At 46.1% G+C, this 25030-nt stretch overlaps 1 protein-coding gene across 1 annotated transcript in view; it reads right to left on the reverse strand.

Moving 5' to 3' along the window:
• Nucleotides 1–25030, reverse strand: part of EFCAB8 (EF-hand calcium binding domain 8) — a 1673324-nt gene that overhangs the window by 195001 nt on the left and 1453293 nt on the right. The window contains exon 19 of the mRNA XM_086932659.1: nucleotides 6106–6274. Coding sequence (XP_086788785.1) covers nucleotides 6106–6274 — 169 coding nt within the window. The remainder of the gene's footprint in view (nucleotides 1–6105; nucleotides 6275–25030) is intronic.

Consider the following 25030-nt stretch of genomic DNA (forward strand, 5'->3'; position numbering starts at 1 on the left):
AGATTCTAGGGGGTCAGATTGGAATTGACTGACTTCGATCTCTGACCGGTGAATGCAAGCTATACCTCCTCCCACTTTCCTTGGTCTGTCTAACCTAACGATGTTATATTGTGGTGGTACTAAGAGATCGATGTTAGGAGATGATGATTCACTGAGCCATGTTTCCGTGAGGATGGCCAGGTCGATTTCCTTGTTAATGATGAGAGCAGCTATGTCTGATGCATGTTTAGTTGCCGAACGACAGTTAAGTAGTAGGCAATTTAGGGGTTTCAGTGAGTTAGAGAGGTTTCCATTATCGGATTCGGTTGTGGTTACCTGGATATGTCGTAAGTTGTGGTGGATTGCTTTCCTGTCATTCTTTCTGGACGTTCTATTAGAGTCAATAGGTACTATTTTGATATTCTCCTCTCTTCCCCGGGCTGGTTGTTCATAAGATTGGAGTAAGGCCAAGGCTTCTTCATTTGACAAGGGATTGGTCTTGTTTGGTCTGTTGGGCCTGAGTACAAGATTTTGGATGTGTGAGACTTTAGTGTGCGTACTTATTGTCATCTCCCAAATTTTTCCAATTGTCTGTGAGACTTTCATCGAGACTTGTGCCAGGTTGCCTACTAGTTTCTGGAGCTCCTTGACTTCTTTCTCAGTTCGGGATGATTTCTTATGTGGAATAGACCTGACTGTCTGGGTTCTGCATTTTGCTTTTCTCCATGATTGATCTGTTCTCATTGCCACAGATCTTTCTTTTTTATCCTTCCTTTCATTGTCATTCCTGACTCTATTAGAGGTGTCCCCATTGTTCCCTATGTTGTGTGATGTTGGGGGTGTAATTGTGGGTAGGGATCTATGGGACTCAAGTTTCGCATTCACGTGAGGTTGAGGAAGGTGGCTACCCTCTGCCTTGTTCATTACGTGGTTATCTTCATAGGGGGATTCGCTTGGAGCTGAGGTACCCTCTTCAAGCGAAGTGGCATCTTCAGATAGTGCCATCGGATCTTCCCTTGGGGTCAGGTTCTTCTCTTTGTTTCCAAGGTTAGTAGACTTTGCTATCCTTTCTATCACATTCTCCGGTATTGCCATTGCAAGTTCAGTTAAATCTCCGGAGTTAGCGGTTTGATTGTTCTGGCCGTCCGTTTGATTGGTGTCTCTAGTGATCGGGACGTTGTTGTCAGGGGTTGGTGGGGTTGTGTGTCGTTGGTAGCTTGGACCTTCTATGGATTCCTTTAAGGTTTGGAAAGTTATCTCAAATTTCTCGAGTTCTCTGTTAGCTGCTTGTATCAGCACTATTCCTGTTTTATACATAGTAATGCATAATTCTGTATTACATCTTTTAGTTAGTGAAGTCGTTATTTTTGTGCCATGTGATATGTTTTTTATAGCTTTTGTGAACAGCATTTTTGTAAGGGCATTGCGCCATTTCGCTGTTTTGTCTGTGTAGAATATCAGGTCATTCATCATGACGCCTTTAACTCTATCGAAATATGGGTCAGCGAACAAAGTGTCCGGATTTTTTCTCAGGGTATTATGTTTGAATTTTTTGGCAGCATTTTTGGATAGCGTAGAAGGATATTCTATACTCTTTGCATTAGATCCAGTCGACCCTCGGTATCTTCTATCCATTTCCTTTGTCTATTTGTTCTGAGTCGTTCCCTGCTAATATATCGTGGAAGATCTCGAAATCTAAGTAACTCCAGTACTACTGTTTCACGGTGGTAGGTATAGTTTTCTTTGTAATGTGGTTTCCTCTTATTATACTTTGTAATCGTGGAAGATATAGAGGTTGAAGTGATTCCAAATCTACTGTTTCGTAGTGATAGGTATAGTTTCACTGTAGTGGGTATCCTCTAATTAATCCTAGATAATTATGTTAACATATTCTAATTAACCTTTGTAGTTGTGGTGCCATCAACAGTAATTAATTAATTATCTATCTCTAGTTGTGAAAAGGGTTGTCTGTGATGAGTTAATCAGTGCAAGATGTCAGCCGAATCTGTCCCTGATGATCTCCTGAGAAGGCTTTCTCTCTTTCCCCTTCTGAAATTGTTTGGTCCCTTTTCACTGTTCATCATCCCTTCTCTCTTTCCACTCCTGGACTTGCTTGTCCCTTTTCACTTTTACTCGTCGGTTAGGGGGGGTCTGGGATGTCTTCCTTCCTTTTTTGAGGCGCCAGTCCTCTTTCGCCATCTATGCCCCTGGGTTGGTGAACGGCAGCTTCCTTTTGGATCTAGTGAGTGAATGTGTCTGATGCGGCCGCCATTTTAAGGACAGGCGCGGCGCTTCCCATTCCCCCTTCGTCTCCACTGTCCCTCGTTTTTCTCCTTTGCGAGCTGGTGGGGCCGCGTCGGGGGCGAGGATGGACGTACCTCTCCCTTCGGTCGCCGAGGTCCCTTTCCACGACGTCCCGCCTGTGTCCACAGGCACCGGAGCTGCCGCCGATAAGTCCTCCGAGTCCCCAGGTCCGCTGGCTCACCTCGTATAGCAAATAAATGTCAGCTGTGGGTCCTTCACGACTGCTCCACATCGGGTTGTTTGCATCACGAGGGGTCCGCCATCCGAGGAGTCCGAAGAGAGGAGGCAGCCTTGTCCACCGACCAGGTACAGGATTCTCTCCAGCGTCTTTTGCGTCTCCTGTGTTCCTTTACGCTTTCTGTTTGTTCCGATCAGCTAGGATTGGTTCCGCTTGGTCCTGAGTCGCAATTTGGGGTTGTTCGGGGATTTAATCCAGTTTGGAGATCCCTAGCCCCGGAGCTCCTCACTAGAGCTCCCTTTTAGCGGCCATCTGCCAGACCAATAACCCTGTGGATTGATAGGTAAGGAGGTTTTTTTGGCGCTTTATGCATTTACACGCTATATAGCTGTTCATTCTTTAGAAAATCATAACTTTGGTTCTACTGCAGTGGCGTAACATAAGCCTCGCACCCCCCGCAGTATGAGGGTGGGGGGCCCGAGTTCCAGGGGCCCCCTCAGCAAAAGGGCTAGGTGGTAGACGAGGGAGGGGGGCTCCATGCACTTTGCAGGGAGTTTGTAACCCCCCCAGTAGTGCCTTTTCAGGTCCTGGACCCTTGGTGTGACTCTGAAGCCCTAAAATTCAAGCTTTTGGGCTGTTTGCAACTGCAAACAGGCCTGTTAACACCAGAACTGCATCGCTTGCACAGAAAATAAGCATGAGCTGCCGCCAACCCATGCCTTTGCAAAGCAGCATCGATTGCACACAGAGGACAACCCGCTAGTCCGCCTGCGACGGCCGACCTGCTTCTTGCGCCACGCCACCCACAAAGCTCTCCTTGCTCCTCAAGACCCTCTCCAATGTAAATGGGATTCTTGGCCCCAAACCTGAGATGGTAAAAGTTCAGCTGGACTAATCTGGGACTGTATCCGACCCGCGCTTCATCGCGTTTGGCCTGAACCTTTGACTTTTTTTCAGCTAAATGTGAGGTGTTCAGGGGATTCTGAGTAAGGACGTTGGGGGATTCACGCAAGCCATACCTCCCTGGAATCCCCTGGGTGTCTAGTTTTCAGAAATGTGTGGGTTTTGTAGTTTTCCCTAGCTGACCACCGAGCACGGGGCCAAAAACCCAGGTGACCCCCCTTGCAAACGTCGCCTCAGTACGTTTTGGGCCCTTGCTTGTCGTGGGTACGTGGGGGAATGCTGTGTAGAAGGAAATATGTGGATCCACGCAGATTCCAGAACTTTCCGGCAACATAATTGTGAGGAAAATGTGTTTTTTTTTTAAAAGTTTGAGGTTTGCAAGGGATTCTGGGTAGCAGAGCCTGGTGAGAGCCAGACAAGTCACCGAATCCTGGATTTTAAAAAATGTACAGGTTTGCTAGGTTTCCCTACGTACCAGCTGTGCTAAGACCCAAAATCCACAGGTAGGCACATCGCTAAAAAAGATTCGGAGCCTAGTGGGCTTTCTGCCGCCCTGGGGGGGAATCGGGGAAGGGGCGTTCACCCCGATATACCCCAAAGGGGGACAGAAAGACTGTGGCTATTTTTTATGGGGGTGGGGGCATTGGTATGACCATTTTGGGCAGCTCCCACGCATAAAAAAAGCCTGCGTAATTGCTAGCGCCTAGTGCGCTTTATGCCCCGCAGGGAGCACATCAGAATCACTGCCCCCATCATCCCTTCCGGGGGGCAGAAAGACTGGTATTTCTCTGGGGGTGGGGTGGGGGTATTTTCATGCCCATTTTGGGCAGGCTCTACCCCTACTCGAACAAAACAAAAAATCCCTGGTTTCTAGTGGGTATTTCTGCCCCCCCCCCCGGGGGAGCCAGATTGGGTGCTAGGGCTCCCATGTGCCTCCCTGGGGGCAGAAAGACTGTCATTCTTGTAGGGGGGGGCCTTGGCGTGCCTGTTTCTGCAGCCCCACCCTAAAAAAACAATATTTGGCGTTTAGTGGGCTTTCCGCCCCCGGGAGGGGGGGGCGATTGGTGGCTACTGCCCCGGGGCAGTATAGCTGATGGCATTCTCTTATTGAAGGCAGCAATACAATATGGTTGGAAAATTATTAGAAGTGACCTTACTTATCAACGTCTTTACCACCAGGCTTTCAGGTGCAGAATGTCTTATTGGAAAATCAGAATCACCTGGGCTGGACTATGTCGCCTGGAAACAAGTAGAGTGAGAGTATCTATGAGAGTCTCCTTGAATGGCAACAGTCGACCGGAGGAGGTAGGACCTGGTTAAAGTATCTAAGTTATTAAGTTTGCTTTAGTTTCAAATGTAGATAACTGTAAGTCGAGAGTTCCACTACCCTTCGCACAACTACCACGAAAGAGACACTTTCTTCCCCCTGTAGCCTGGGTGGAGAGTTTAGCTCAGTCTGTAGGGCCCTATCCAGAACAATGGCATTATGTATATCAAGGTATAGGTCATCATCAGTTTGTTGAAGGGAGAGCAGGTGTCAGAGTCGGAACCAATTAAGGCTTCTAATCTCTGATAATACTGGTGTTGAGGCAGAGGCCAAGGACTATAGTCTGCCTGCGGATTGAGTGTTTCTACTCTTGTAAGCTCATACTGAGGCTTAGCACGGAGCAAGTCAATGTCGGTTGGGGGGTCAGAGACAGACATCGGAGTTGGCTCCTAAGCTGTTGCCAGAAGAGTCGGCACCAGCATGGAAAGAACTGACATGGATCCTGGGACTGGAGTCCCAATGGACCCAGGGTCAGTTGGCGCTGAGAAAGGGACCACCAGCGAAGTACAACTGGTGCCCCTTGTGGCCTTATAAGCCCCAAAGGAGGACATTAGAGATTGGAAAGCATCTGAAAAAAGACAGCATGAGGTTGACAACAGCGTGGGGAATTCTGGGCACTCTCGAACCAGTTGTGGGACCGTTTGAATTCTGAAGATGCTTGATGGCTGTCATTTTTTGACTAATGCCTTCTTGCCCGAGTTTGAGCTGCGGCATGGGGTCAAGTCTCACTTAGCCTTCTTGCACTTATGGAACATTTTCGATTTTACTAACTTGAAGTATTGGAACAAGAATTTCTGCAAGACTTGCTCTGTGAATGAGAGTGTGAGCAACCATGCGGCCTGGAGAAGGACTTAAGTGATAACTGTGACCTCTTCTTAAATTTGGCAACAAATTTCTCATCCTGCCCCAGGATCACCTTCGGTTGCCTGAGGGCACATTTAATACACAACTTTGACTCATGCCTGGAGCCCAAACACCAAAAGCCACCTCATGTTGGCCTGTGAAGAGAACAGCTTCTTGTAGTTGTGGCACAGCTTTATTACTAAGATTTTCAGAGGAGACAATGTCCCTTGCACACTGCTTGCGATAAACTGTGAATTTGTCGGGAGACCAACAAAGTTGGGAGTGGAGCTCTGGATTTGTGTCTAAGACAGTGGAAAGAACTGATATGAGTGCACAAGGGTGGCATTTATTTATGGCTCCACTCTGTCATTGTGGAAGCACCTGGTACCTATTATTGACACGCAAGAGCAATGCTAGACTACTTAGAAACAAATGACTACCAGATTATGTTTTTTTTCTTCCTGCACTGATCTCTTGGAATAACTATAGTCCTAGAGCCCACAACTAAGTGATCATCCAAAACCCAAAACAATGGAATCCATATTTTAGACTAAACATAGAATTTACAAACCTAAGCAGCTTCCTGACAGCCTCCAGAGTCTGATGTTGCAGTCGTAGCTAGCAGTGACTATCAGCTTATGTTTGTCGACATATTCCACGTGAGAAATGTTCTTCAAATGACCCCGCCAAGAGCTCAACAGGCCGGGAGGGCGCAGACTAATAATCAAGCCATCAAGAACCTGCAGAAGAGATAGAGTAATATAAAATAATTTGAACGCTTTGTCTGGAGCTAATGGGTGTAGAGTTTAACTTGCAAATCTATGTGTATGTTTTACAAGACACTATGCAGCCAGTAGCACTTTACCTGTACAAATTCCGACTTGTTTAAATGATTGTTAAGCCCTTAATTTGTTACATACTACAAATGGACAGAACTGGAGAAGCTGCCATATAACTTAAATTTCTTAGAAAGCAAGGTAAAAAAAAGCCTGAATGTGGGTTGTTCTCCCTTCTATTGCTCAGTCCTCTTTATTTCACAATATACATTGGAAGGGAATCTTCTCTGGAGAATTTGTTTTCAGCATGTTATTTTAGGTCATCATATTTAAATCCTTTCAATTTCATTTTTATTTCTCTTACAGTGTTAGTCACCAACTTCTTCTTGGGGCTGGTTTTCAGATCTGCAATTCTTCCAGACCCCTTTTTCTGATCCACATCATGTTACATGACTTTTTGCCAGGTGAAGGACTAGCTTCTTTGGTTCTTGCTAGGTATGGGAGGCCTCAAGGCTCTTTTTCATCCATCCTCAGAATTGTTTTTTAAAGGAAAGCCCCCAAGGGATCTTCTGTATCCTATAACAAACAGTAGTTACAAAAAGCATTTTCTTTTCAGATGAACTAACTACAATTTCTATATGCCCAAGCTTAACATAAGTACGCATAAAGTACTATCTCTTGGAGTATATATCAAATCCTGATTTATTTACAGAAAAGGGACCTGCAGATATTTACTATCTTAATTTGATTTGAACTTATGATTTTGCCAAATTTGCAACTACCGTAGATCATCAGACATTATGTTTAGGGTTCGAGGAAGGAGTTTGGTTGTTTCATATCCATGTAAGGCAATCTGTGATCAATGTGAACATCCATAAAATTGCAGGACGTACACAAACCCCCAGGACAGATTTTGACAGTCAATTTGCAAACCTTCAATTAGTGTCAAGAATGCCTGTAAAAGCTCTGATCACTTTTCCATAGCTAACAAGTGAAGTCTTTTAAAACACTGTCAAAAATTACTGCTACCATCCAGACATTGGTGGGTGGGACTGTGACGATGGCTAGTTTTTTTTCTCAGAACCCTCAAGTCTCATGAAAGGACATCGATTTAGTTTCTATATCAAAGATATTAGCTTTCCTCCAGCAAAGACATAGTGCAAGTTGCGGTTTCCTTCCTCCTTGGGCGGTGATCTCTGCTGGAGATTCTTAAGATTTCTGACCACAGAGTGCATAAGTTACACTCCAAGAAAAGGGAAAGAAAAGTGCATGAAAGAAAGAAGATAGGAAAAAGGATGACCAATTTACTCTTTGGTATGAAAAACTCCCAACTCCCTGTAAGCATGCCAGCCCTTGGGGTGTGTGGCCTGGTGCCAAAGGAGTCAAGATACAGAAGCCTGTTGCTCCAGCGCTCAGCCCCACAGAGAACTCTGTTTTCCTGCCCGACCCGATGGCTGAGGACAGAGGCATAATGAGGGGGCCCTAGGCGTTCCCAGAGAGGCGGCCGCCAAAAACTCGAGGCCACACAGAGCGGCGCATGCTTCACTCAGACACTGAAGGTGGCAGTCCGTGAGACTTGGCAAGATAGCTGCCACCGCTGGTTGCTAGTGACCAAGCCAGAGCGGCCCACCGGCAGGGAGGTCAAAGAGACATTTTGGCCTCCAGTGGGGGCCATCAGCAACCAGGGCAGCAATAAGGCGACGTGGGCCCCAGCCGGAAAGGGAACAGAGAGGTCCACCCATGTTGTAGCTATCTAGGACTCACAGCCAGCTCCACAACAGGGCGGGGTATAGCTGACGGGCACCCCAGAGAGCTATGGCATCCTCAGCCCAGGGTGAGGATGCCCAGCCGAGTACCTCTGAGCTGCTGTTGCCACATGGAGAGCAGCAGCGGAGGCACAGAACTAGAGGACAGAGTAGCATAGACGGCGAGCGTGGGGTGCTCATACCTGTGAGGGTGGTTGCATCTCTCTCCACAGGGCGTGACTACCAACAGATTCCCCCAATCAGAGAGTGAAGTTGCACAGTCAGGGATCTGCAGAGACTGATCAGGTACTAGAAACTCAGACAGCAGTGATTCTGGCAGCTATAAGAGATACCAAAGCAGCACTGGAATCTAAGATTGATGCTGTGGTGCTCGACCAGGGGCTCCTGCGAACCGATCATAGGAAACCTGCTGACAGTGTAGGGTAGACTAAATCCACACTGTCCTAAGTAGGGCTCATGTTTGTAGACAGTGATAAAAAGAATTATTCTATGCAGACGACCATCAAACAGCTGATTGAGAGGGTGGAAGATGCAGAGTGTTGGTCCTGAAGTAATAACTTACAGCTGGTGGGGGGTCCTAGAGAGTGCAGAGGGCCCCTGTATGGAACTGTTTTTGTTGACAGTACTGGGAGGCAAGGGTTAAACAATATTTACACATAGAGTACTGACAGGCTAACTGGACCAATAGTGGCCAGACTGCTGAACTTCCAGGACCAGAACCATATCCTGCAAGTGGCATGCGCAGACCTATTAGCGTTCCCAGTGCCTGTTAGCAGTATCAAATCAATTGTCAACAACAATAATTTTTGTCTGCATAAGTAGATTTGTAAATGTGAGAGTTTGAATTAATGATTACCAAGGTCTGTGGAAAGGGTAGTGGTCTTCAGTGTATAAATCTCTCCTTTCTCACCTTTACTTTCCTCTGCAGACTCTCATACAATTAGACACTAACTTACTATTTCTCCCCTCCATCTCTCTGAAATCCTCCATCTATATATCAAACAAGCCTTCTCTTTCCTCTCCAGCACCATGTTCTCTTTCTCCTGCACACATGTCCTTTTATCTCTTCCACTTCACCATCTCTCCCACACATGTAACCCACCCCCACACCTTTAAGGATGCATTTTCTTTTCCTTTGGTGCTGTGAATATTTCCACAGTGGAGCATTGCTTCACACATTTTACCATAGAATCACAAATATGGTTGGTACATATGTGAACGTCGCTATGCACGCTCTTCAGAGAGGTGAACAATTGAATGTGCATGTAGTCTGCACACATTTATGATGTGCTTACAGCCTCTGCGAGAAATTCCCACTGCACTCAGCATAAACACTCACACACAACCTGAATTTGGCAGGAAACCTAAGCAGTAACTCTGTTCACTGTATGCACTATTTTTACAAAAATGCTCAAAGACTTGGTCAAGACATTTTCCTATTTCCAGATTGAGAAGCCCAAGGATTTGTGTATCTCCTAATAGAGATTAGAGTGCCGCCCTTATGCTAGTACCATATGGAGTAAACAAGCACTTGTAGCCTGTCAGCACACTAGGTAGCCCAAAGTTCTGATGCATCATCATGTGGATTAACATACAGTTCTGGCTACATGCCAGTTAAAGTACCCTATGGCAGGAAGCTTTCTCAATACCGGGAACCCAAAAGGTCTACCATCCTATTCTGTCACCATGCAGTGTCCCATTTTCATTAGAAAACACCAAGACTTTCTCCCATAATGGTACAAGGTTCATTTCCATCACAGTTTGTTTCCATTACCATATAAAGGGCATTTAGCCATCTTGCTAGTGTGCGGCAGAGGTTGTAACTGCTGGATAATGTTACTAAATTACTTGGGCCTCATTTAGAGTATCACAAAATTAGCCTATGTTTGTGCAAAATGGTAGAATTATTTTTGCACCTACTCCATGCCATAGACTGATTAAGGGAGTTTCACAACCACCATATTATCAATGTTTGTACATGTGGTAAAGCTGCATGGTTTTAGCACGTGACCAAAATATTGTTGTGGTGGACGACCAAAAAACTGTGTGGTTATACAACTTTTTTCAGTGACTGCACTGTTCAGAAATTGACAAATCAACAACAGCAGGAAATGAAACGAGAGACCACAAAGTGAGCCCTCGTGTCACAAGCTCACTTTTTGCTGCATTGGCAACTAAAGGCATATTAATAATACCAATGCTGCTAGAAAAACCTGTTGTGATGAGCAGTATCATTTGGAATTGGAAGAAGGGAAAACTTATATGATCATGTGGGATCCTTCAGTTCCAGCCACAATAAGGAGATGGAGATCAGAACATCTAAACCATTACAGTCCACAGCAGTCCCAATGGATAGTAAACAGAGAAAGTGCAAATATTTTTTATGAAGACCTGACTGAGCTGAAGCATTTGCAAAACCATATGTGTACCTTAACAGCAACCATACAAGCAAACCCTGCCCCAGTTCAAGGATCATTTGGCATATACCTACCAGTTACTGCAGTCTCTACATAGTGCAGCACCGTTGAACCAGTCAGCAAACAGCAGATTGTTTTTCGTTTTTGTTGGACTTGGCCTTTTCTGGAGGGTCATCCCCAAATTTTTTTGACTTCACCCTCCTGTTTCCGAAACTGTTATTGTTGGATTTTAGACTCTGTGTACTTTTCCACTGCTAACCAGTGCTAAAGTGCTTGTGTTCTCTCCTTAAAACATGGTAGAATTGACTTATACCCAATTGGTCTATTTTTAATTTGTTTGTACGTGCCTGGTAAAATGGTAGTGCGTGTGCCCAAGACCTGTAAATGAAATGCTAGCAGTGTCCCTGCAGCACTGCTTGTGCTGCCTACATAAGTAGCCCTTTAAATATGTCTCAGGTCTGCCATTGAAGCCTGTGTATGTGATTTTAAACTGCCATTGCAACAAAATAAACCTTTTGCCAAGCCTAAACCTTCCTTTTTAATCCATATACTTCACCACCAGGGTTGGCCCTGAACAGCCCAAAGGGCAAGGTCAGTGTATTTAAAAAGCTGGACATGTTCTATTAAGCTTTACATGTCCTGGTAGTGACAAAATCTCTTAAATTAGTTTGTCACTACTGCAAGGCCTTCCTCTCCCATAGGATATCATTAAGTTCCCTTATTACATTTAAAACGCAAAAAATTTCAGGTTGAAACAGCTAGCGTTGATAAGTGATAAATTTTAATTGGGAACAGGAAGGAATTTCCGAGTTTGATGTCTTTGGAAATGTAATTAAAAGCCCCCTTTAAAAGTAAACGCAGATTTCTAATCACAATTCCGAAAATGCCAGATTTTGAAATTCGAATGAATTTGGTAGAGAATGCACTCCTTCCCTTATGATATACTTCAAACTTTTTATTTATCTATTTTTCTGTCGTCCTTTAATGCGTGCGAGACAGGTGCTGTGTACCATCCCAAGCCAGAGCATTGTATAAACAATATAAGCGGTGGCGCTGATTCGCGCTCACCTGCTGCACTACAAACGTGGGGACCCTTCCCCCTACTTTTTTATTCATTTCTTCAACATAATCCAAGTAATCCAATGTAATCCTGAGACATTCACCTTAATCAATGTTTTTTTTAAAGACATTTTTCAAGCTTCAAAACACAGCAGAGACAACGTCCTTTCACCTACATTGGTTATTTTAGCGTCTTAAGCAGTCTACTGAGTGCCCATCCGGGCCTTTTCACAGTAACTCCAAACATCACAGGTGAAACGAAACAGAGTAGGCTCATCCCGTTATGCTGTCAATGCATTTCGAGCCTCATGGGCTCTTCGCCAGGGGTTTCGATAAGAAACAAAAAACAATTCAACTAGTTGTTCCCCGCTGAGCTTTATAATTAACGTATAACCATAAAAAAGCAATCATAATACGTGCGATGTGCCCACGCCTACCGCCTCCAGTTCATTCCTGCATCCCGTCTGACTAAACAAACAGCAAACAGTCCCCTCCCTTCCCTGTCCAACCACACGTGCCCTCTCTTACTAAACTCCCTTGAAACAAACTAATAAAGCCAAAATGTCATTCCCAATGTTTAATAAACAAATCCCATTTTTAATCAAGTAGAATACTCCCCCACGGTAACTCCCTACCCACTTTCCACATTACGGTGCCCCTTCATACGGAATAATTATGGAATACCTTGACGGAACCGCAGCAGGCGGCCTAACCTCCTCATCCTCCTTCCCCATTCTGTCAAGTAGCCCGTTCAAGCCGTTAGAATTTAACCACCTCATCATCTGCTTCTACCCAATCCTAACTGCACATCGCACGTATTATGATTGCTTTTTTATGATTATACGTTAATTATAAAGGTCAGCGGGGAACAACTAGTTGCATTGTTTTTTGTATCTTATAGAAACCCCTGACGAAGAGCCCATGAGGCTAGAAATGCATTGGTAGCATAATGGGATGAGCCTACTCTGTTTCGTTTCACCTGTGACGTATGGAGTTACTGTGAATAGGCCTGGATGGGCACTCAGTAGACTGCTTAAGGCGCTAAAATAAAGAATGCTGGTGAATCGACTGACCCACCGTGCTGACCTGCTGCCCTCTCGCCTGGATGAGAGAGAGTAGATCTGCATCTCTAAACCCAGGATCCCAGCCAGCGTAACTGCAGGGGCTAGTTGACCGGCCTCCTGATCAGAAGCAACAGAACAAACTTCTAACAACCTTGAACCCAGCATCTGGACTCTACCATCTGTGAGTCTTCCCTCTCAAGTGGTGCCATCCCAGTCCAGGACCCCCAGAAGTAGGCCTGAAGGTGCCATGTCAGCTTATTAATGGTTTCAACAGAACGGACACATCCCCTCCAAGGCACATCTCCTGTTAAACCGGCACTTTCCATCTGCTGCACAATGCATTGCCTTCAGAGCCGATACAACCCCTCTGCTACGTGGACTTCCCCGAAGCATGGACATCTTCTGACCCAACACAGCCCATCAGAACCACTACGGTGTGATGCAACTTCATGCAAGGACATTGCCTCGCCCAACGCAACCCATCTGAACCGTTGTTGCGGGACTCATTGCCATTCAATGGCATCGCATCACACTTCACAGCTCCTCAGAACCACTGCTGCGCCTCACATTGCCTCTGCTGGTGGTGCATCCAAAACAGGGGACTCCGCATCTCTTTGCAACCAGAATTTAAGCGGGCCAAACTGGGTCCCGGTAGCCAGCCCGCCCTTCTTCATAGTAGGCTTGAATTTGTGACTTAGTCCCAGTCTAGCGCGTCCATATAACCACAGTTGGCTCTTTGTGCTTTTTGGTGCTATTTTCACTAAAATCTTTAAACTTGCATAGCTCCAATTCCACTGATTGTATTTTTCTTGTTTTGGCCGTATTTATTAAAATGTGTTCTATAATTTTCTACAATGGCGTGGGAATTTTCTCGTGTTATGTTTTCACTTTATTACTTTTTGAAATGCTGCATAAATTCTTTACATATTGCCTCTAAGTTAAACCTGACTGTTTTTTGCCGAGATAGCAGACGGTTGCGCACAGGTTAATTTGGGGTTTGCTTGGGACTCCACCCTGATTAAGACTTTGGTTCTGTTTGAGTAGGGCTTCACCCCTTTAACCCCGTCAATGCTGATGACGGCCGGGAGCCGTCATGGCACACAGTGCTAGTGTGCTGATGACGGCTCCCGGCCGTCATGACCACGCCAGCGATCGGAAAGTGCCGCACAGGAGCGTAATTCCGGCTGCGGGCAAGGGGTTAAACCAGTAACCCAATTTCTCATACTTATTTTTGTGGGTCAGTGTACAAGCATGGGTGCCCCAATCGCAAACCTGAAGGGTCATTACCCCAGTTGATCCTTGGGTTCATATGAGGAGATAATGCACATTATCACAGGCCTGACCATTTTTTCATTGGTCATATAACAACTTGAGTTTGGTGGACTGACACTGTTCAATAAACTATTAGTCTCAAGCAGAGATGGAGGGGGTGACTGCAATATGTTGTAAGACTTCAGTATTTACCCAAAATAACGCTGTTTGAGTATAACATAGGGACCCGATGTAACTTACAGATCTAAAAATGGATAGTCATTTTATAGGTGACTACAGTAAATTCTGCATTACATTTGTTGCTTTCTGTACAACAAATTCCACAGTATTTAGGTTTGCACTTAAAATGCCATTTTTATGGGATTCTGAGAACCCCTCCTCATAAAGACAAATGAAGCCCATATCCTTGTGTTTGCAAAAAGATCAGGTGCCAGATCCTTTGAATAGTTGGGGAATCCATAGGACCATTTCAGAGACAAAATATTTTAAACCCACATGAAAGGGAAAGTGATGTGTAACATTGTTTTTAACCCTGTGTTAGACATACATTTTTCCTTAATGATAAATATTAGAAATTTGTTTCTATATAGCACTGTTCCTAGAAGTAGTAAATGTAAATAGAAGGTGTTACAATTGCGAAGCTTACTAACCTTAGAATGATGAAAGACTGAGTCTTCCTTCCTTACATTTGAACCTTTTACTGTTACTCCATTTGTAGTGCTTAGTTCGTAAAGTATGGTTTTATAGTGTTGCCTATGTGGGAAGAGTTTTTGAATTATACATTGCAACCAGACAGGTGCGCTTTTCACGTCATAGTGAACTTGTAGCTACGCTTTATCATCAAACAAAGTGAGGAGTGAGTTAGAAATGGTTTGTGTGTATTGCTGTTTCTACCTTTTCTTCCTTTAGTTTTCAAGGTCTTGTACAGGTTTTGCAGTGTTTATAATACGGGGGACTTTTTTTAATAAATCTTTCTCTTTGAATGCCAGGTGATGGTGAACCATAAAAGTGCATACACAACAAAGCAGTTAAAAAATTCAATATATAAAAAATAAACGGTAAAGTACAGAAAGTACAAGGGTCAGTTAATAACGTACAATAAATAAGTTCATGAGAGATATAAATCATCAAAAAGGACCATCACTAATCCAAACAGTTTCTCAGTTTTAAACATAGCTTTAAAAATTCAGTAACTTGAAGAATACTGTCCTTATGCAGAAGTTGTAGGTACATAAGGGCTAGTCTGATCTGATTAAAATTGAGTTTTTTTAAAAGAGCAACCAGATAGCGTTTGCGTGGGTATTCATAAAATCTACATAAAAATATAAAATGCAGCATATCCTGTGGAGACTTTCCGTCGCAGCCACAGGGCGCTGCAAATTTATTAAAAATGTCACTTTTTGATCTAATCTAATGATACAGATTTAACCTAAACCTAGTTAGCAAGAATTTCTCGTGTGAGGACAGTGAGCCAGTCAAATATGGCTCCATTTATTCACATGTTTTAAGCATAACAGATTTTCTTACAGTTGGTTTTTGAAGCTCCACACCTTCCCTTTGCATTTCATCACCTCCACATCCCCTTTGACAATCCTGCTCGGATGTTCAAACAAATCCAAATGTCCGAGCCTGGAGAAACTAGATTTCAGGTATTTTAACCATGGGGTGCCCGGTGCCTTATCCTGAGATAAAAAGTCTTTCATAATCAAATAAGTCAGTGGAATGTCCTCTTTTAGCCACAAATTTAGCCAACATGTTAGTGGGCGTAAGGAAAAGAAGTCACTTAAATATTGTGCCCCAGCTCTTCATGTACTGCAAAGTTAGAAGTTCCAACTGGGACACACAATAGACACTTCATGAAGGAATTTTCAACAGTCTGTAACTGCTCCCCCTGACATATCCCCACAGTTCACTGTCATAAGCAGCAGTAGCCACTGATTTCGCATTGTAAAGTTTCATCATGGCACTGGTAGGTTTTTTCTCTAGTTTAGCCGCAAAGTTAAAAATGGAGGCGTTCACCCTAGTCAAATCACCTTTCTTCTTGACAAGATGTGGACCCCAGCTAAGTTTATTATCGAAAATAACTCCAAGATACAAGAATGATTTCGATACAGGGATCACTACATCATCTAGCTTCAACAAGAAGTTTCTACTCAGCTGTTGGCCAACTTGCATTATGAATGATTTAGAATTGTTGATCAATAAGTCTCTGTCTGACATAAACAATTTAAAAGCATTAAGTAAAGTTTGGAGTCCCCTCTTAGTTCTAGAGATTAAAACCGCATCATCTGCGTATAGAAGAACAGGAATACCCCGCCTACCAACTCTAGGACAGTCAGCATGAATATTCTGCAGGTCGCTATCTAGGTCATTGATATAAAAGTTAAAAAGAAAGGGGGCAAGGATGCAACCTTGACGCACACCCTTTCTGATATTAAAATTACTAGTTACGCCCAGATCCTGAGAATACCTTACATTGGCACTAGTATTACTGTGTAGATCAGCAAGGAAGTTAACAATCCCATTATCAACACCCTTTTTCCTCATGGACTGCCAGAGCCTTCCCCTGTTAACACAGTCAAAAGCAGATGACAAGTCCATGAAGGCAAGGTGGATTGTACCCCTCTTTGCTACAGTATACTTGCTTAGAATTAAGAAGAGATTAAGGCACTGTGTTATAGTCGAACGTCCACCGCAGAAGCCATACTGAGCGATAGACATGATGTTATTTGTCAACGCCCAGTCCGACAGTCTCTGCAGTAGTATTCTACCTACTATTTTGGCCATAGAATCTATTAATGAAATTGGCCTATAGCAGAGTGGGCTACCCCTGTCCCCCTTCTTAAAGACCGGAACAATTGTGGAGACCCCCCATGATTGTGGACAACCAGCTGTTGCAGCCACATTGAAGACCGCCTCCAGAATGGGTGCCCAGAAGCTAAGATCAGATCTATACAAGTCTGGGGGGATCCCATCAGGGCCCAGAGCTTTCCCAGCTGTCAATCCGACTATGCCCTCCAAAATCTCACCTCTTTCAAACCTGATAATGCTATCACTATCGCAGGGGGGAAAATTGGGGTTTTCCATCGATGTGCAGGAATATAATTTTTTGAAGTGGTTTACCCACTCATCCTTAGTTATGCAACATTCCAGACCATCCCCCGGATCCTGCACCAGGAAAGGTTTCTTTACCAGTGCCCAGAATCTAGAACTGCACTTCAAGGTATCGGGATCAAGAATCTCAGTCCAAGCCTCTTGTCTTAAAAAGTCCATGTGTGGCAATAACAGATTTATATTCTTTCCTACACGCTTGTACAGTCTGTGAGAAGGTGGCCTGATATGCAGTGCTCACTATTCTAGTGAACACTATGTATCAGTCCAGCAACCCACATTGGTGAGCAGCGGTTGGGATTTGAGCTTGCTGTTGTTTTACCACACGTATCCTAAGAATATCTTGTTGAAAGATCACATAAGTACTGTTAGTACATATAACTAAGCTTAGAATACTCTGAGTTCTACTGAACCAGCTGTTGCAGCTCCTCAAGGCTTAGCACACCTTGGCTGCAACTCTTAGCAAGGGATCAGTAGGTAAACACATAGTGTAGGTAGGTGCATCACTTACACCACACTAGAAACAGTATGTCGGACAAAGGAGGAAACTCTGAGTCTCCCCTTGTGTCAGTTGACCCTCCACAGGTCATCCCTTCAAGATATACTGTGCTTAGCTTCCATGAGTTACGACAAGTATGTACCTCTAGGAAGATTAAGCAAGGGGCTAACCCCACCACCTCCTTTCTGATTGGTCTCCTAGAGACTTATGATGCCAGAAAGGCTGAGAGACTTCTTAGCCCTTCTAATCCAGAAGGAGGCATGCCTCCCCTTGAGGGAACCAGAGGAGACCCTGACCTAATCCACCTCTCCATTGAGAACGAAAATGGGGAGGAGGATGAGGATGAGGATCCCTCTGGGGACGAGGCAGACAAGGGACAGGTAGAAGTCGTTAGACTAACCAGGTCCAACTTAAGCAAACATGACAGTGGTACTGGGGGACCCCTAGGGCCACTATCAGGTCAGCTTAACATTGGGAATGGATGAGCCAGATCTCTATCAAGAGGCTCTGGCAGATCCCTTCAAACCAATGGCTCTCACAACTCTTCTCAAAGAGGGATGACATCCCCTCAGAGGAGAGTGTATGAAGCTAAAGAAAGGGCAGCCAATCTGAGGATTGAAAGGGAAGAACTTGCCCTGGCCAAAGAGAGGCTTGCCTTTGCTAGAGAGCAACAGTTAAGTGGGGTAGTCCCCACTGGTGGCAGCATTGTACCTAGCAATAGGGAAAGGAGTTTTGATACAAAGCACCTTGGTAAGATAGTGCCCCCCTTTAAACAAGGGGATGGCATCCACAAATGGATTACTGCTTTGGAGAGGGCCTGCACTGTGCAAGGTGTTCCCCAGAGTCAGTGGGCAGCTATCTTGTGGCTCTCCTTTGAAGGTAAAGGAAGAGACAAGCTCCTCACCACAAGGGTAGAGGATGCTAACAATTACCAAGTCTTGAAGAATACACTGGTTGAAGGGTTTGGCCTAACCACTGAGCAGTACAGGGTGCTGTTCAGGGATACCCAGAAAACTCAGTCTCAAGATTGGTCTGACTTTGTAGATTGTGCCACTAAGGCTTTTGAGGGCTGGTTGCTGGGCAGTAAGGTTACTGATTATAAAGGATTGTACAATTTGATGATGAGAGAACACATTTTAAACAATTGTCAGAACCAGTTGTTGCATCAGCATCTTGTTGACTCAGATCTGACCTCTCCCCAAGAATTGGGAAAGAAGACAGACAGATGGGTTAGAACAAGAGTTAAACAGAACCAGGGCCAGAATCAAGGTGGTCAGAAGAAAGCAGACCAGAAGGGTAAAGATTCTAAGGGGGAACAAAATGACCAGAAGTCTTCGACAGGTCCCCAACAACCCAAAGAGGGTGGGGGTCAGGCTCCCCAAAAGAAGAAAGAAGGCCAATCTAAAAGGTGGTGCCAATACTGCAAAAGTAAGACTCACTGGTTTAGTGAGTGCACCAAGAAAGGAGGAGGGCAGACTCCTGCCACTGCAGCCCCTAAGGCACCTGTGCCCCCTAGTACAGCCAGCAGTGGTAGTGCACCTCCTAAGGGTTTAGTAGGGTTAACCCTGGGTTCTGAGGGGTGTGACAACTTAGTTGGTACACTCACTCAGGCTGTCCTTGTCAGTACAGGGGATATGGATATGTCCCCTGACATAAGTCCCAGACACCTTTCATTAATGGAAAAATGGCTCAGGCCTATAGGGACACTTGTGCCAGTGTCACAATGGTGACACCTAACTTTGTGGACCCTGGACAGATCATGCCAGGTACAGAATTCCTGGTGACCAATGCAAGCAATGTCACTACCAATCACAGTATGGCAATTGTAGCTTTCTCCTGGGGAGGGGTAACTGGCCAAAAGAAGGTTGTAGTTAGTTCAGACCTCCCAGTGGATTGTTTGTTGGGCAATGATTTTGAGTCATCACAATGGTCAGAAGTGGAGCAGAGGACTCACATGGAAATGTTAGGCTTGCCAGCACATGTGTTTGCTGTGACCAGGTCACAGGTCAGGAAATGCCCCACTGAACAGGTGCTGGATCCTGGAACAATGGACCAGACACCTCCCAAGAGGAAGAGCAGTAGGGTTAAGGCTGTGCCTTCCCCCTTGCCCCAGGTTGAGGGTCAAGTCTCAGAGGAGGCTGACCTACAAGAATTGAGGGAAACTGAGCCCAGAGAATTTGAACTTGATCAAGTTGAATTCTTGGGTTCAGGGGGACCCTCAAGGGAAGACCTGGGGAAGGACCAGTTAACGGGCCCTTCTCTTGAACCCCTCAGACAGCAGGCTGCTGCTGAGGCTGCTGGGAACGCCACAGGTACCCACAAGGTATACTGGGAAGATGGACTCCTGTACACTGAGTCAAGAGACCCCAAGCCTGGCATGACCAGGAGGCTGGTTGTACCCTTGTCTCAGAGAGGTTTCCTACTTACCTTGGCCCATGAGATTCCCTTAGCAGGTCACTTAGGCCAGACAAAGACTTGGGACAGGCTTGTCTCACACTTTCACTGGCCTCACATGAATGAGGATACCAAGGAGTTTTGTCGCTCCTGTGTCACTTGCCAAGCCAGTGGTAAGTCAGGTGGCACAACAAAGGCCCCCCTTATACCAATGCCTGTGGTGGGGGTGCCCTTTGAAAGAGTGGGGATTAACATTGTTGGTCCAATGGAACCCCAGACAGCATCAGGGCACAAGTTTATACTGGTGGTAGTGGATCATGCCACCAGGTATCCTGAAGCTATTCCACTTAGGACCACTACAGCACCTGTAGTGGCAAGGGCCCTAGTTGGAGTGTTCTCCAGAGTGGGCTTCCCTAAGGAGGTTGTCTCTGACAGAGGTGCAAACTTCATGTCAAGCTACTTAACTGCTATGTGGAAGGAATGTGGTGTCAATTACAAATTCACTACACCCTATCATCCACAATGCAATGGGCTTGTTGAAAGGTTCAACAGGACCCTAAAAGGGATGATTCATGGACTACCTGAAAAGCTCAGGCGTAGATGGGATGTCCTGATTCCCTGCCTTCTGTTTGCTTACAGAGAGGTCCCACAAAAGGGGGTTGGCTACAGCCCTTTTGAACTTTTGTATGGGCATCCTGTGAGAGGCCCCCTGTGTTTGGTGAAGGAAGGATGGGAGAGACCTCTCAAAAAGCCTGCAACCAGCATAGTGGACTATGTACTTGGTCTCCGCTCCAGGATGGCTGAGTATATGGAGAAGGCATCTGAAAACCTTAAGGCCAGTCAAGAACTTCAAAAAGCTTGGCATGACCAAAAGGCTGTCCTGACTGTTTATCAGCCTGGACAGAAGGTGTGGGTGTTGGAGCCAGTGGCCCCAGCAGCACTCAAAGACAAATGGTCTGGGCCCCACACAATCCTTGAGCAAAAGGGAGAGGTCACCTATCTGGTGGACCTTGGAACTCCCAGGAGCCCCCACAGGGTGCTCCATGTCAACAGGCTCAAAGCATATGTCGACAGGAAGGACATGAGCTTGCTCATGGCCATAGATGAGGAACAGGAGGAAGAGAGTGACCCTCTCCCAGACCTGCTCACTCAGAATCCTGATGATGGGTCAGTAGATGGTGTTGTCTTTTGTGGCAGCCTCACTGAGCATCAACAGAAAGACTGTAAACAGGTTCTTCAGTCTTTCAGACATATGTTTTCTCTGACACCCAGTCAGACCAATTGGTGTACCCATGAGGTTGACACTGGTGACAGTCTGCCAGTTAAGAGTAAAATCTACAGGCAGCCTGATCATGTTAGAGACTGCATAAAAACTGAAGTGCAGAAAATGTTGGAGTTGGGAGTCATTGAACCCTCAGATAGCCCTTGGGCTAGTCCAGTAGTTCTAGTGCCAAAACCTCACACCCAGGATGGTAAGAGAGAGATGAGGTTTTGCGTAGACTACAGGGGTCTCAATGCAGTCACTAAGACTGATGCCCACCCAATACCAAGGGCAGATGAGCTGATAGATAGATTGGCTTCTGCCAACTACTTAAGCACATTTGACTTAACGGCTGGGTATTGGCAAATCAGGTTAGCTGAGGATGCCAAGCCCAAGACAGCATTTTCAACCCCTGGTGGGCATTATCAATTTGTGGTAATGCCCTTTGGTCTGAAAAATGCACCTGCCACCTTCCAAAGGTTGGTGAATCAAGTCCTCACTGGGCTGGATGACTTCTGTGCAGCATATCTAGATGATATTGCTGTCTTTAGCTCCACCTGGGAGGATCACCTGGTCCACCTGAGGAAAGTGTTAGAGGCTCTGCAAGCAGCAGGCCTCACTATCAAGGCCACCAAGTGCCAGATAGGGCAGACACAGGTTGTATACCTGGGCCACCTTGTAGGTGGAGGCCAGGTTCAGCCACTGGAGAGCAAAATACAGTCAATCAGGGACTGGGCTCCTCCAACCACCCAGACTCAGGTTCGAGCTTTCTTGGGCCTGACTGGTTACTATAGGAAGTTTGTCAGGAACTATGGATCAATTGTGACTCCATTAAATGAACTGACAAGTAAGAAAATGCCAAAAAAAGTTTAGTGGACAGCAGGCTGTCAAAAAGCATTCGATGACCTAAAGCAGGCCATGTGCACAGCACCTATCCTTAAGAGTCCAGACTACTCCAAACCATTAATTGTCCAAACAGATGCTTCTGAGTTGGGTGTGGGAGCTGTTCTATCTCAGCTGAATTTTGATGGTCAAGACCAGCCCATTGCTTTTATAAGCAGAAGGCTGACCCCCAGAGAGAAGAATTGGTCAGCTATTGAGAGGGAGGCCGTTGCTGTGGTTTGGGCCCTGAAGAAGCTGAGGCCATACTTGTTTGGCACTCACTTCAAGATTCAGACCGACCATAAGCCCCTCTTGTGGCTAAATCAGATGAAGGGTGAAAACCCCAAACTTAAGAAACAGAACGGAGGCAGCACCAAGGATGAAGTAGCCAGGACAATGTAGTATCAAAAATAAATTCTTTTATTTTCTCATTTATAGGACAGCCAAACTGCTTAGGTGGTCCATTTCCCTACAGGGGATGGACTTTACAGTGGAACATAGACCTGGTACTGATCATGGCAATGCTGATGGGCTCTCCAGATATTTCCACTTAGAACAAGAAGACTCACCTGGTCAAGGTTAGCTTATTGTCCCAAAGTTTGGGGGGGGGGGTCATGTAGGAGAGTAGGGTCTGCAATCCTATGATCACCCAGATTTTTTGCTTTTGTTTCACTGGTTTACGACTTTCTCTGGCTGTGGGCCTGCCAATCAGACCCACAGCCTGGCTGTTCTCTTTCTAAATTACGACATGTACCCTAGGTGCATTTACCAATTGGTACTGGGCCACCTTATCAGACCCTGTAACTCAGGGCATAGGTGTACCCAGGGCTGCCAGGGGCTGCAGCATGTATTATGCCACCCCTGGCTGGCCTCCTAAATTTGACACAACTGGCTGCATGACAGCTGGGGCAAAGTCGTGTAATCACCCTTTGCTGTAGGTGTAGTATACCTATACCTAACCCTAAAATGGACACACAGATTCCTGTCAGTCACTCCTATGGCAGGCCTTGACAATCCTGAAGGCAGAGTGCTTGGAATCGTGTGAGATGGTGCTCTGGCATGAGCTGAGCCTGTCTGCAGCTTGCGGAACCAAGTCCTAATAACTGTTCCATGATATCGCATACCATATACTCTTAAGTGCATTATAATCCTCGCGATTAAATGCCATCTTTGGTATTGCTTTATCAAAACATGTCGAGTAAGGTGTCATACGAATTGGAATACTAACCCCTCGCCAAATCTGGCGACGGGGTTAGCATTCCACCCTTCTAGAGGGACACGACATGTATGTAACTGTGAACCCCGGTTAAAGTTAACTGAAGCCTCAGCTCCACAAAATGGATGCTGCCACCACAGACACGAGTCTGACCTCCTGCTGCTGGGAGTCCTTCCAGCGAGGGAGGCTTGGACAAAGGGTTTCCTGTCCGGGGCGGTGCTAGCACCGTCCCAGACATGGTTTTGTGTATCCTGGGTAGGCAGGGCTTTACAGGAAGGTGACTGCTGAGTGGCACCCCGGTGCTCACTACGCATAGGCCGGTCAGAACCAGTTCCAGGGGCACACCAGCCCCTGGCCTGGGGAAGTCCGGCATGGCAGAGGGGTGTAACCACCCCCCTCCTAGTCCCACCCATAGGCAGGACCTAGTCACCGGGTCAGCCCCCTTTTTTAGTATAAAGATGGGAGCGGGCCCCCTGTTCAAATTAGATCATCTTTGGAATCAAGACACGACTTTCTGCGAAAGGACTTCAAGATTTCTTCCTCAAGATTCTCCCTTGTGGCTAAGGAGTAGTCATCCTGCATCAAGCGGGCACCATCCTAAGAACACTGCGGTCTGCTGCAAGTCCTTCTTCACGAATCCGACGACCCAGCTCGACGAGACCCGGCTTCCCTGGCACCTCTGACCTCTACTCACCTCTACAGCAAAGCTGAGAACCGTGAGTGCGACGAGACCTCGAGGGACCGACGATCGCCAAGACTGCACGACTTCTTTGTAACAAGCCCACCGAGTCTTCCACTGGTGAGTGCTTTGGGGTCCGAGAAGCCCCAACCCTGCGCAGCTCCAGCACCCAAGATCAGCCTCCCTGCATCTCCACGATCTGCGTGGGGCCCTTCTGCTCTTTGCTGTGCACCGCGTTGTTTGGCTACTAGCCGGCTGGCTTGTGGCCTTCTGAACGACGCCCGACGACATCACTGCTGCTGGTCTGGTTGTTCCAGACTGGCCCTTGCTTCCTTCTTCAAGAGAAGCACCCCGGACCCTCCTGGTCCACTCCAGACGCCATTTTAGGTCCACCGCGTGGGCTTGAATTTGCCAATGCTTTGTTTGCCAATCCTGGGTCCAGCGACGCCGACAGCTTCTATCTTCGTGGGACAGCTCGCTCCTCCATCCTGGTCGCCGACAACGCCTCCTGGTCCGTGAGATCTCCGAGCACAGCGTCACCCACTCACCTAGTCGAGGTGGCTACCATCCGGTGCCCTCCTGGTGCCCACTGACTACTGGCTAGTAGTCTCGAACTTGGTCCCCTCTGCTTTCAGGTATCATCTTCCATCGATCCAGGCTTGGATCCATCGAACTTTCTTCACTGGTCGCCTGCCAGCAACTTCTTTCTTCCAGGCTCCTGGTCCGGCAACGAGGATTCCCGACGTCTTTTGAGTCCTATGCAGCTGCAGCCCCTGGGCTAGGTAACTTCGGCATTTCGGTGCCCCAGCATAGCCTCAGTATCCAAGGGTCAGAATCCGCTTTCGTTTTCTTCCTACCAGGTCGGGTTCGCCCGAGAACACTAACTTTGCAATTCCTAGCTACCATAGACTTTGTCCCGCATCTCGCGTGAGAGTGCACACACTGCACCCGAGTCCCCTGGGTCTCCTAGAAGTAATCTAACGATTCTATAGTCAAGTCCTAGCGATTCCAAAGCCTATTAGTACTGTACTTACCTGCTAGTAATTTCGCATTCCACTTTTCAAGTATATGGTTTTCCGTGCCCCTCGGGCATTTGTATA

This window comes from Lissotriton vulgaris, chromosome 7, assembly GCF_964263255.1.
Source record: "Lissotriton vulgaris chromosome 7, aLisVul1.2, whole genome shotgun sequence".
NCBI classification, from domain to species: domain Eukaryota; kingdom Metazoa; phylum Chordata; class Amphibia; order Caudata; family Salamandridae; genus Lissotriton; species Lissotriton vulgaris.